This window comes from Parasteatoda tepidariorum, chromosome 10 (genome assembly GCF_982258835.1).
Source record: "Parasteatoda tepidariorum strain Cologne lab strain chromosome 10, Ptep-v5.0, whole genome shotgun sequence".
Lineage (NCBI taxonomy): Eukaryota > Metazoa > Arthropoda > Arachnida > Araneae > Theridiidae > Parasteatoda > Parasteatoda tepidariorum.
Genome location: NC_141764.1, coordinates 42,005,413 through 42,019,918, shown reverse-complemented (window position 1 = coordinate 42,019,918; position 14,506 = coordinate 42,005,413). Strand labels below are relative to the sequence as shown.

Below are 14,506 nucleotides of genomic sequence, written 5' to 3'. Positions count from 1 at the left end.
GTCGATCAATTCAATTTACAAAAATTTTAATAGTAGAAGAAAATGATTTTTACTGTGTGATTTAATTAGTTTAATTTTCTAACATTTCATGGTTTAATTTACTCATTAAAAATTATAACATCAGATTTAGAACTTAATACTTTTCATTTTAAGTTTTTTAATTTTTTTCACATACTTTTTCATCATGCTTTTCATTTTTTTTAATTCAACAAAGTTTGACAAATTTGACAATTTTGACTATCTAAATTATCAAAAATAATTTCATTTTTTTTTTCTAATACAAATATAATATTAAATTGATCAAAATTGACTGCTGCTAAAAATCATAATATTATTTTAAGAAATAAAAATATGACACATTTGTGATAATTTTTTTAAGAAAAAAAATCTTCTTTAGCAGTTTATTTTCCGACATCAGGAGCTTTATCTTAAATCCAGTCTAAGTTTCTAAAAATGATAGCATAAAAAAGTTTAAAAGAAAAAAAATAGCAGGCTGCCAATTTTTTTTTCACAAGCATGAGACCCGGATTAGGGGTTGTGTTGTTAAGAATTTAAAAGTCTGTTAAAAGAAATGAAAGGTGATGTGATGTTTCTTAATGCGTTGTCATGTTGTTTGGAAGGGAATTTCAAAAGTCTAATCTTCTAAAACAAATTGAATTTTCTGTGCATGAAAAGAGCAAAATATCTAAGAAACTTAAATTATTTTTTCCCATTTTTTGAGAAATTTTAGATGCTTTGCTGGTATTATTTTTTTATTTTTCAGAAAAGAGCTTTTGATGTTTCTCACTCAATATTTTCAGTGTTGCTAAGAATTACAGAAAAAATAACATAGTACTCGTATGCTTGCTTTATTAAACATTACTTTAGACTTTTAAAAAATGTAAAAAATATTTTTTATGTTGATCAAATCAATCTTATAGAAATTAAAACTTATTAACTTATTCTAAAAACGATAAAGAAATAATCGCACGATGCAAAACGGAAAAGAAATAATGCAAAAAATGAGTATTCTGTACAAAATTTTTGGAAAAATAAATTGTACTTAATTTATAAATACAATGCATTTATACAAAATTTAATGTATAAATAAACAAATACTAAGTAACATATAATTTTAACTGAAGTAACAAGAAAAATAGTTCAAATTTCGTTAGAAAGTAGTGCAAAAACCAAACATGCACTAGCAAAGAAATGAGATGATTTTTTTTAATTACCATAGAATTTTATCTTATTTCTTCGTTTAGTTTTTAATTTATGATCTTGTTTGAACTTCAATCTAATATCCCTTTTAAAAAGTGGTATTTAAGGCACTTCATATGCGTGTTTCTTAAAGAAGTTTTGAAAGTTTCCAAAAACGTAAGTGAAATATAATAAAAAAGAAATATACAAAATGCCTGTGATTTTTAATCTTATGATTAAGTCTTTAACCTTAAAAGTGTTCGAAATATTTTAATTTTTCTATATTGTTCTGAAAATTATTCGTGTTGTGGAGCCAATTCTTCACGTTAAATGATATTAAAATAATAATTTGTGAACAATAATTTAAATAAATATTTTATCTAACATATGTTTAATTGGCGGTTTATAATATATGTTATGTTTATATTATCTTATGTAACTAACATATGTTTATATGTTTAATTGTTGTAACATATGTTAATTGCTAACATTGTTTTGAAATTAAGGATAACAGTTCAGAAGAACTGCAATGATTGTTCTTAACTAAAATAGTATCAGAAAATTGGAGGGAATTCTAATTGCAGAGAGACATAATTTATTAATTATATAAAGTTAATAATCAACAGTTTTTGCAATACACTGATTGAATTTTGCTTTTCAAATTACAGTAAAATAAAAGGCAAGAGTCCGTCCATCTAATTATTCATAAAGTTTACAGTGGGGATCATATGTTTACCTATACGTTTTCAAACCGTTTACAGCTGGTTTGATTAAAAACTTACGAATACAAGACTGTTCAGTTGTGTAACTGTACACAATTAGCATAAATTCTGAACAATATGAATGAAATTCAACTTGACATGGGAATTAGGTTAGGGTAGGCAATGGATATTTAAGTAAAGCTGTGTTTGAGTTGTGTTTTGTCAAAAAATACCGTTGAATGTGACTAAATTACTCTATCTGGGGGCGTCATGTATCGTGAGGGATGAGACTACTAGACTTTTTTTTAAGTTAGCAGCTCTGTAGTGCTGCTATCTATGCATGAATAAGAGTTTCGTTATCCAGTAGTCTGGGGCATTAGAAACTCCTCACGTGTTGAAAGAATGGGGGGGGGGGGAAATATTGGCGACAATGCTAAAATTCGAACCCCCGTTTAGTTGGTCTTGAGATTGACAGATTAAATCTCTCGGCTATAGTATGTATCCAGTTTCAAGGGACTAAATACCTTCATTAGATTGAACTATTAGGCGGAGATAAAAAATATGGCTGTTATGTTAGACGAAAACAGCTAATAAAAGATTTTTCTCACAGTTAACAGTTTGAATAAAATCTTATTTATGGTTATTTGACAATTTAGTAAGAATATGCTTAAATAACAATTAAATAAATTGTTGTTTGATAATTTTTCTAAGAAATGTTTAACAGTGTATTTTTGAAACTAATTAAGAACGTTAATTTAACTATCCTGAGGAACAAAATGCCTGAGAGTAAATATTAAGTCTAAGTATAAAATATAGCTTTATATCATTCTAATATGAGTAATGTTCAATCTGTCTCAAAAATAATTTATGTTTGTTTTTAAATATAAGTTACCTACATCTATTTTTCTCAGTTTTCCGATAACAGATTGTCAGGAACATCTCTCATGCTTATCTGTCAAAATCAGAACCAGGAACGCATTTTTACCTCAATTCATCTGTTTCGCTCTTTCTCTAAAGCATGATTCTAAATAAGTCGATTAGAACTTTTTCTCAAAAGCCGTTTTCAGTTTTACAATAAGCAAGTTTGACGGAAAGTGAAATAACTTTCCGAAAAACTTCTGTTTCTCTCTTTTTACTTTTAATTTGTGGTGTAATGCTGGAACGTCAGCTACAGATGTTTCATCGCGTGATAAATAATTTTAAATGTCCAAAGCTTTAATGGCATAAAAAAGTTTATTATATTTTCTTTGTTGAAATGAAAAGAAAAATTTTTTTTATGCAATTTGGATTTGAGTAAAAAAGATAAGTTAATTCTGGTTGAAAATTTAATAAATAAAATTTCTCATTTTCAAATTAGTATGCTTCAGAATAATTTTACAATTCAATTTTTAAATAAAATAAGAACTGTGCAAAATTTACAATTTCAGACTCTCTTATCAGAAATTAAATCAAATTATTAGCGTTGCTAAAAAAAGAAGGTAAAACTTTTTTAAACTGTGCATATTGTTGTTGTTGTCGCTGCTTATCCTCTTCTGACCTGACGAAGTCAGACCAGATCTATGAACCCGTTGATCTGAATGAAATTGGAGACCAAAAGAGGAGTAGAGTAGATATCTTCCCAGAGAAGACCAAGACAGCCCAGGATATGATCGGCGGAAGCCCGGTGTAGATGACATTTAGGGAAAAGGGGGTAGGTTTTAGTTCCTTCGGAAAATAGTAAACCTTCTAGATGGCCGGTAGCTAGGCGGGAGAGGGTGGTGCAGACTCTCCCTTCAAAAGGAAGAGTCAAAGAAATTCCAGGCTTATTTTCCTTGTACCCATGGTGGGTGGGGGGAATCAGCCAGTCCCTGAGAAGCTGGGATATGGGCTGGGAATCGGAGGAGCGAAGACAGTCTTCTACCTCCGGGTGCTCCAGTCTTCGGACAGACAGATGCAGAAAATTACCCTACCATGAACCAGTTGACCAGTATATTGTACTTATCTTTAAAAATGCAGTTCTTATTTCACTGTCATATATATATATATATATATATATATATATATATATATATATATATATATATATATATATATATATATATATATATATATATATATATATATATATATATATATATATATATATATACATACAAGTAAATATTAGTGCTTCCATCCATGAGAAAAATTAGTAAAAATGTATTATTCGGAATTTAATTTATTAAAACCCAAAAATGGAGAAAATTTAATTAAATTTATTGCAATAAAAAATAAAAAAAAACTGCTTAACGGATTAATTTAATAAACAAACTAAAAAGGAAAGAAAAATCATTCATTTCCATTTCATCATTCATAGGCTAATTTATTTAAAAGTCTGAACCTGCACATATGGATAGAAAGCCGTTTATAGACTTTATCCTTCATTCATACATCCTTACATAGTTTTACAGTATATACATTTCCATATTTCATAGGGTGACTTATTTAAAAGTCAGAGCCTGCACATATGGATAGAAAGCCGTTTGTAGACTGTATCCTTCATTCATACATCCTTACATAATTTCAAAAACTACACGTATCACCTGCATTCATTTCGGGTGGTTCTTTTTGAACCAGAGCCAATTCCATTTATACAAAAGTAATAATGAAAAAAATGATAATAATAAATATAATAATTATAATAAATAATAAAAAAATAAATAAATTATTAAACTGTTTATTATACTGAACAATTGAAATAATTAAATTAATTTTAAGAGGCTGCAAATTATTAAGAATTTACTTGAAAAATATTTAACTAACCAGTAGTCAAGGAGAGGAGACTGATTTGCCTACTCTAGGTGAGATTGAAAAGGCGATTAAGAATATGAACAACAATAGATCTTTTGGACTAGATAGAATAAAAGCTGAGCTTTTGAAAATTAAGGAACCAGAATTGATCGGGGCAATCCAAGATATTATATGCATGATATGGGAATTAAATACTTGGTTGCGGGTTTATTTATTTGTAAGCTTTTAATTAAGGATCATTAGGTAATTATCATTATGAAAGATAATTACATGGGTAATTATCTTTTATTTTTATCCCTACTGGAAAATTACATTTCAAGGATTTCTTTTTAATAAAATGGATGACTTTTTAACCACAATTGTGTTACTGTTAAACTATTTAATAAGTCAAATTTTTTTACTAAAAATATAGACGTAAATTATTTTTAATTTAATAATTATGTTATGATTCCTTTTAATCGTACATCGGTGTCATGTAGTACTCTTTCTTACTCATTGTTTAGCAATGTTGCTTAAAATATCATATCTAAATGGTTCAAATTTACGTTTAAATTTAAGCACGATTTATAGAATAAAGCATATCAAGACATAAGACATTAAGACATACATAAAACATATTAATTGGATAAATTGCGCATATAATATCCTTCATATAATTCATGGATTTCAGAAACTCAAAATGCTATGTCAATGTTTTTTTACGAAATTTATAATGCCCAGAACTTGCTGTTTAAACACAGAAGCTCTTGATGCTGCTTAGTAAAGAAGTCAATGAATGCAACAAAAATCATAAAAAGAATATGCTTCTTTTCAAGCTTCATTCCATTCATATTGATAAAATGCTAATATTTCCCTATTCTTATCAAGTAAATTAAAATAAAAATAGGAACTGATTTGAAATTTAATGCTTATTTTTTTAAATCAGTGTTGCGTTATACATTCGATGCGAAATGAATGATAAATTAGTGTAATTAAAGTCCCTTTGTAGTTAATGACATTAATTATAACTCTTGGTTACTTTCGATAATTTCAAATAAACACTTTTTTTTGATTACGAACAATAAATAATTTCTTTTGTAAACTATATTTATAGCAATGTGAATAGCCGAATATTATAATATTTCTCTCTTCACAAACGCCATCACAAGTATATATTATATGTGGCACAAAAATGAAGTGTCATGTTTATATTATTCATAAAAATCTTTCACGACACCTATAGCATTCACTATTCCATCTCATATTCTTTCTACCAATCTGTCTATTCAGTTTGTCTGAATGGCTTGAAAGAGGAAAGAGATGTTTGAATTTTTTTATTATATTTTTCATTATGACCTTAAAAATTTTTTCAACTCCTATTTTTTTCAATTATTTTGGATAAACATTTATTTAATTTGAAACTAAAATAATAATTTTTGCATTTTTCATATTTGCAATAATACTAGTAAATCAAAATTTTACGCTGAGTTTAGAATATTTCATTTCTCGCTTCACAAAAGCATTTGTTATAAACTGACAGCATAATGAACTGCCATGCTTATATTTTTCATAAAGACTTCTCTTAACACCTATAGCATTCTTTGTTCCATCTTCCAGCCGCCCCACTCATCAGTCCATTCAGCTTTTCTGAAAGTCTTGAAGAAGGGATGAGAAGTTCTATCATCTGTTCCGTAATAGCTGGCGATCCGCCCATCTCCCTCACGTGGTACAGAAACAGCCGTCTTCTAAAGGAAACATCTCCAGATATACAGATCGTGCCTATTACGGATTTCGTTTCCTCCCTCATCATTAATCATGTGTCACGACACCATAGCGGCAACTACACGTGTTTTGCCTCCAACAGTGCTGCTGCCACAAATTACACTGCAACCATGATCGTAAAAGGTGAGTGGATGATTACTGGCGTGGGGTGGTTTTATGCTGAGAGATAATACTTCATTTCCAGTGGATGTAATATTCGACAAATACATTATTCGTCTACCTCCTATTATCTGTTTTATAGGTTTGTAGGTGGAGATAGAAAATTTAATAGTATTTACCTACCCTTAAAGATGTTTGCGGTAGCACAGTGAAATGAAGCTTATTAAAAGTTTACGAAAAGTGTTTACCCTTTCATAGTACTACCATAAGAATATTATATACGCAAATTTTTGAGTTTTGGCAATATGTTTTTAATTTAATTGTAGGATTTCTAGATTAAAACGTGAAAATTCACGGGCAAAATATTTAAAAATGGGGAAAATATTTCGTAATTTATTTATTACGGAATGGTTGACAATAAAGCTGTTATGGGACTTTATGATATTATTACTGGCCATAACTGATTACCTTTATGGCCATGATATCGATGCTGGTTGCCATCATTGATATAAATGCCACACTGTTATCTACAGAATATAAAAATAATTGCACTTTAAGAGGTAAATATAAATGTCTTGAACTCTCAACCATTACATAAATAAAAGATTGTGATTTTAAAGCTATGATTAGTCATGCTATTGAAGTTATTATCTGATATCTTCTTATACAGTTTGGCAGTTAGGATAAGGTTAAAGAAATAATCATCATTCGAAATTAAACAATTTAATTGTTTTAGCTTCTCATCCGAAAATCAGTTCCAAAATTACTATGATTATAAATAAATTTGAGTTTAAAGTCGTTTTCTCCTTGTAAATAAACTAAATTTCATTAACCTTAAGCACCATATTGCTGATATTTATAGCTAGAGTATTTAAAGAATTTCATCCCAGATTGATCTTGAGTGCACTGGACGTGTCCTTAAGCTTCAACTGAAAGGACATGAATGATATGTTCAAAATCAGGACGTTATCGATCTTCTATCGCTCTATATAGTTAGAATTCAAATCCCAGGTTTGATTTTACCTCGGCTAAAATTATTCAACACTACTCTTCCTCTTTCGAACTTGATTTTTGAGAATCATTCTATGTCTTGAAAAATTCCAATAATTTAGTTAAGGATCTTCCTAACTTCGAACCATTTCCTAATATTTGAAAACCTATTTTTAATAAATCTGTTGCACCTTGGGATTCCTGCCAAATTCCCCACACCTGTTGTTTTACCTCCTTTTTCATTTTCTCTCTCATACTTGATTCTTCGAACCATTTCCTAGTATTTGAAAACCCATTTTTAATTAAATCTGTTGCACCTTGGGATTCCTGCTAAATTCCGCCACGCCTGTTCTTTACCTCCTTTTTTATTTTCTTGTTCAAACTTGATCCTCTGTCCCTATTGGTTAAACTACTCTGCATGCTTTTGTCTCTTTACTTTCTGTAACACCATTTGGTGTTTGGACACTGAGAAAGATACTTCTTTATACAACTGAAAGGATGTCCATTTATGCACCTTTTTATGCCATAGCCTTTGCCTTTTTATGCCAAGCTGTTTCTTGCTTTGATCTACGAATAACAATGTATACCCCATCCATTGTTGGATAAATCATCTTCATGATCATATTTTACAAAATATACATTGGTATATTATTTTTTGCAAATGAATCTTATGAAATAATACAATTTAATGAAACTGTATTTAGTAATTCAACGATCAAATTGTGTATCAAAACTATTAACACAAAATACTTTAACAAGTGACTATTCTTTCATCGAAAAGTTAAGAGGGAACAAACAGGAATTCAATTTCTTTTACATTTAAAATATTGCGATTAAGTTAAATTAAAATGTTACTATAATAAAATGTAATTGTGAAGTTAAAATGCTGCGATTTCGAATTTATTTATTCGATTTATGTTATGTTAGTCAATAAAAATTAGTTAGTCAGTCATTAGTTTCTTATGTTAATAAAAAGTATTATTGTCCATGAATTAATAGTTTTTCCATATTGAGAGGGGAAAAACGAATCGTAAAAAATAAAATAAAAAATCGAATTAATCAGAGTCATACTCAATGAAATGCTTCAATTTCAAATACTCATAAAAACAAAAATAACGACATTTTGAAATACCGTTTTAATTTTAAAAGGTTCATTTTTTAAGATACCATTCGTAAATAAATGCATGCACAATATTAATATCCTTCCTTGTTAAAAATCAGGCAATGAAATTAATTAACTTAACTAATTCTTATTTTTATTTTATAGCTTTGGAAACCTAGTTGAAAATTTGGAATGTCTGATAGACATTGGCAAGGCGCACAATGTTTTTTTAAAGATAGATACTCAGTTTTTCAATTAAACCTAGCATTTTCTTAATAGAATAACAATTTAATAAAGTAACGAATTAAACTAAATAAGATAAATGAAAAATATAAGAAGAAGAAAAAAAGACTCAAGTCTCACTTATAAAATCTTCAGAGTTTACGAATGTAAAAAATAAACATATTATTCTAGAGACATATTATTCTTTTCTAATTAATGTAATTTAGTCATCCAAACGAAGTAATTAAGAATAAAAGTATTTTTCTTTTAATTAAGATATCTTTTTAAAAAAATAAAACTGAAAATTTTAAAATTCTAATAGACATACCAACAGAAATGAGTACAAAAATTTGTATTTTTATATAAAAGAAAAACCTCTTGACAATTCTATCGTAATTAATATATTTTCAAATTTTTTGCTTATAAAAAGAATACAAAATTAAAAGCAAGTCCAATAATCTAAATAAAGAAATATTAACATATTAATATTTAAAAACACAAAAATAGATTATCTAAAAACCACATAGATTGTGTGCTAAGATCAGTATTTCTAAAGACAAATCTTTTCACATTTGCACTTTAATGCTGTGCATAATAAGTTAATTTTAGAAATACGTACACCAAATGGCGTTTTTTCCTTTCCACACACAAAAAAAATTCATGTCGTTCCATTTAAATTCACTGAAATCTTAATGGAAATTGATTTCCCATTTCATATACGTTCCCTTACTGTGCATTTCAGAAACTTGATTAATACTTACTTTAGTTAGGAACTGATATAGATATTTTTTCTCATTTTATGGTGGTGTATAAATCTTAGTGGTGCACGAAATATGAAGAAAAAAGTGATTCAACCATGCAGCACTTACGGATCCATTTGTGATATTGAAATTTGTTTTAATATTCATGAAGAAGAATATATTGATTAAAAAAAAATTTTCTTCGGTTGTCGTATCTGTTTCTTTGGAGTTTTTATATGGATCTTTTAATGGAATTTCTTTGCATTTTCTACCCAATTTAGCGCCACCAGTTTGGGTGATTAAGCCAAGCGATCAATCAGCCTTAGAAGGGATGTCTGTCACCTTTGATTGCCAGGCTGAAGGCCAACCAAGACCAGTTGTACGATGGAAATTCGGAAAAGGTAATATCAGCATTCCTGATATATTTTCCTACAAAAAAATATTTTTTGCTGACAAATGTAAATAGAAGGGTAAAGTGCATTTATCGACATGGTTAATGGCAGAGGAAATAGAAGCATGTACTAGCATAAAATCCAACTCTATATGAGCGTAGAAATAAATTAGTTAAAACATTTCATATACATTTATTCCATTTTCAAAATTTCCTCTTCAATAAAGATTATAAACTGTCCATCGTGCTTGCAAAATGAATCGAACTATTCATTTTGCAAGCATAATTGTTATGATATTTTATTTTATTTTTTTCATTTATTTTATTTTTTTATTTATCTATTTTTTGTAAACTCTTAAAAAAAAAACAGTTTAACGTTCGGTTTCTTAACCAATAATATTGATGAAATTATGCAAACCAGCTGCCAACTTAATAAAATTTTCTTTTAAATTATTTTCCTCACTTAAGTTAAAGCATAATAACGAGAATTCATGTTTTTATAGCACAATGAGCTATATATTTTGGTTCGACTTACACTATAATAAATGTTTGACAAAATAATTTACTAATAGTAGTGTTGAAAATTCTAATAAATTCTGTAAATAAAAAATAAGTTTTAAAATTGTAAGTGGAGAAAAAATTCTGGTAAAATTAGCGTATTGTATGGTAATGACATTTTTAGTTAAAAAAAGAACCTAATATTAAAAACTAAAATCTACCATATATAAGTAATTCATTTTATTATTTTTTCGGTTGATATGGTAACTATTTATGCTTATTACGACACATTAATATAAAATTGAAAAATAAATTTGACCGAATAAATGGTTTTATGCCATGCTCTGAGGTATCATGATGAAATTATCAATTTTTTTCACTTATAATAAAACTATATGCAATTGTTTATTTTACAAAAATAATTATCAAAGTGCTTCGATACATTTTACCAAACAATTTAGTATTTGTATTGCGTAGTTTCTGTAAAAAGATAAATTTTACCATAAGCTGGTTGTTTTGACCATCTTTTTTTCTCAATGTATTATAAATTTTAAAAATAATATAGTTATTGACAAACTGCTCTAGCTTATAAACTCACTTACTAGCTGTCTGCTAAAATATTGAAGTCGATTTCCTTATTTTTATTTTTTAATTTAAACTATTTAACTTATAAATGTTAAGCAAAAGTGTCGCTAGTGTTTGTTCGTTATTTATTATTCCTCAAGAATACCAAAGCAAACTCTCGTATAAAATTCATAGTCATAGAACAACTGTTTTTAATCGAGATGTATTGCGTTATATTGTAACTCTATAAGAAGAAGATAAAATTAAAGCACAATAAATTAATTAACATACAGTGACATTTATGACACATGCAGAGTGCCTCACTAATCAATAAATAATTTCGAAGATTAAATATATATATTTTTTTTTATTTAAAACAATTTTAATTATTTTTTTTAATTATTTAGGTCAAATCAATTGACTATGCTTCTTTTTCTCTAGTTTTATAAAAGAGTGACTTTCTAAACAGGAAGTCTATCAGGTTTGACTAAGATATTAAATATAAAATTTTTATTTTATTTAAATTTTAATGGAATAATACAATGAAATCCAATTAAATCATTAAACGAATGCTAATCTTGTAAGCAAACATATTTTTTATAGAACATTATATTTTATTTTCCATACAATTATGGATGAAACACTTATAAAATGCTTGAGCAATTTCCCAGAGTTGTCGAGACAATATTAACGGGCAGTACAAAATTTACTGAAGATTAGTAAAATATTAATGAAAATGTTTTGAAATTTATTTTTATCTAAGTTTTAAAGTTGTAAAATATTTTTACAGTCAAATCTCGACCCATCGCTCCCGCATCGTTCTTTTTCCCGTATGTATCGTCTTGTTTTAACGGTCCTGTCGCGAAAGTTCTTAAAATGTTAGATATATCCATTTAGATCGTTTTTGAAACAAGCAGATTTATGCCTCAATCGTTCAGAAATTCTATTGTAATTTTCCAAGAATATTGAAAAGAATTCATTTTGCGAAGAATAACAATAACTCCTGTAATAATGAATATGACTCCAATAGTAATGAAGAAGAATATGAGGATTTCTTACTGCAAAGGTAAAAACACTTCAAATATTACAGTTTGTGTTCAGTTGTCGAAACTTGGGTTGCGGATCAAGAAAAGGTAGCAGAAATGCTATGTGATACCTATGGAGACAATGTTATCAGCTATAACCAGGTCTTTAAGTCTTTGAAATAATAAGAAACTTCCAATGTTCATAGGAACTTACAGAAAATAAAACCTCAATCTGTTACAAATGTCGAAAACTTATTGTTAGATGAAAATTTGTGTAAAATAAATTAAGTAAGTAAAAATGTTTTTGTATCATCAAAAATTCTTTTAATCTTTATAATTCAGAATTTTCTACTTTGTTTTATTCGTGTTAATAAAATAAAATCAAAAATTTTGAATAACTCTTAACTTAATTGCCCAAAAGAATGTCACGTTAAAGTACTTTAAAGTACCTTTTAAATTTATTATTTAAACGTAAATATTTTTTTCCAAATTACAAAAGATACTTTATAAAAACATGAAAACAATCGCATTTTTAAAGTATTTTTAACAATATTTTATCATAAATAATGAAAGTTTCGTTTCTAAAATTGATTTCTTATGAGAAAGACATTTCAAATATTCCGATGAAAAAAATATAAAGGGACATATTTTACTGAGAAATACTTTCCTTAGATAACAATCTTGAGTATTCAAAGACATTCTAGGAAAGAAACTGGAGAAAACAGTCTTGATTTCAACTTTTCAACTTCGGAGAAAGTTCTCGTATAAAATTCCATGTATGCATTACTTGCTGGCTTCATGACAGCTGTCGACTTTTTTATAGCCTTAAGCAAACAGCGTAAACTTAATATCTTTGATAGCAACTGAAAGTGCTTAAATATTGATATTAATCCCTTTTTATCATCTAAGATTGTGGAATTTCAATTAAAATGTATAGTTGCATGCAATTAATTGCTTTCGAGATCTCCATATAAACACATTTTCAAACATCTAGTTTGTAATATTATTCAATACACCACGCTCAATCACTATAAATTTAATGAAAAAAGAGCAATACTATTTTTGAAATGTTATAGTTATAAAAACTGTTTTTATTAAGGATGAAAAACTCAAAATTAAATATTAAATTCATTCGTAAATGTACTTCTATTATATGGATTAACAATGAAGATAAAAATCAGTAGTTGTATTGCTATTTACAGTTGTATTCATATAATCATATCGCCATAACTTTATTTTTTTTATATCATTCAATATAATGCATCCGAGTATTATACATTTCGGATTAAAGTTATACTATTAATTAAATTATATTTAAATAGTATTATAATTTTAAAAAAGGTACATATTGATGAAAAAATCAGAATAAAAATACATCTTAAATTAGTTTTTACATTGCAATGTATAATTAATTATTACATATTTTTTAAAATTCTAAAGTTAATAATTAAATTACAATAAGAGACAATATATTTTATAAAAGTTGCGAAAAATATCCTGGAATACTCATTAACTTAAACCTAACACAAAAAAATAACGAGAAGATCTATTATTGTACGGGTTTCTGTAAAATTAATAAGCTTTTATATTTTACTTTCATCCCTTAATAACGGAATATCATGAAATCCGTTATACATTAATGAGCCAAGGAAACGAGGCAATATTTAGTGGTTATTATTTAAAACATTAAACAGTTAAACATATAAATATTATACCCATAAATACCCCATTCCAAATTATCCAAAGGTATTTGAAAACAAACATAGAACTTTGTAATTTTTATGTTATTTTTAAGGTTTAGTGAAAAAGAATTTTATAAAAAGAAAAAGAAATTTGTAACTATTTCAGTTCATTTAAAAATTTACAGTAATATCCAAAAACGTTATAAAAGCTTATGATTAAATAATATTAGAATTTTTATTTTTTTCTATTTTGCTGATTATACAGAATTAATAACCAAAAAATTCACATCAGTATAACAAAGAGTTTATAAAAAAATATCAAGAGGCATTTATCAAAGAATATGAAGTTATGTGTGTGATCATGATCATAAAAATATTTGAAATAAAACTTTATATCAAAAGTATAATAAACGTATAATAAATTATCATTATTTTAAATTTAAATTTACATTGACATAAAATGTGCCTTTGCTTACTACTCATTTAATATCCTTACTATCAACTTTCAAACGGCAATTTATACAGTTTTATGTTTAAAAATTAGTTTACACGTAATGCCTTATAGTATTCTGCTTGATTCATAGCCTTATAAGTTTAGCCTTCAATTTCTCTTTATATATTTCCTTGCTTTAGACAGGTTTTCCACAAGAGTCATAAATTCCAAACTTCAGATTCGTTGATCCATGATAAGCTTCACCAGATCCTATCCATTAATTATTCTATTCAGATCATAATTATTCTTTATTCTTTATTCATCTATTTAAATGCTCAGAAAATTTCTTT

At 27.1% G+C, this 14,506-nt stretch overlaps 1 protein-coding gene across 11 annotated transcripts in view; it reads left to right on the top strand.

Moving 5' to 3' along the window:
* Positions 1-14,506, top strand: part of LOC107441504 (cell adhesion molecule Dscam1) — a 434,487-nt gene that overhangs the window by 221,200 nt on the left and 198,781 nt on the right. For all 11 annotated transcript variants that reach the window (XR_015429993.1, XR_015429992.1, XR_015429995.1 and 8 more), the window contains exons 9-10: positions 6,246-6,533; positions 9,845-9,964. Coding sequence is in view for 7 of the 11 variants with exons in the window: in XM_087154077.1 (XP_087010203.1) it covers positions 6,246-6,533; positions 9,845-9,964 (408 nt within the window). In the remaining 4 variants the exon portion in view is untranslated. The remainder of the gene's footprint in view (positions 1-6,245; positions 6,534-9,844; positions 9,965-14,506) is intronic.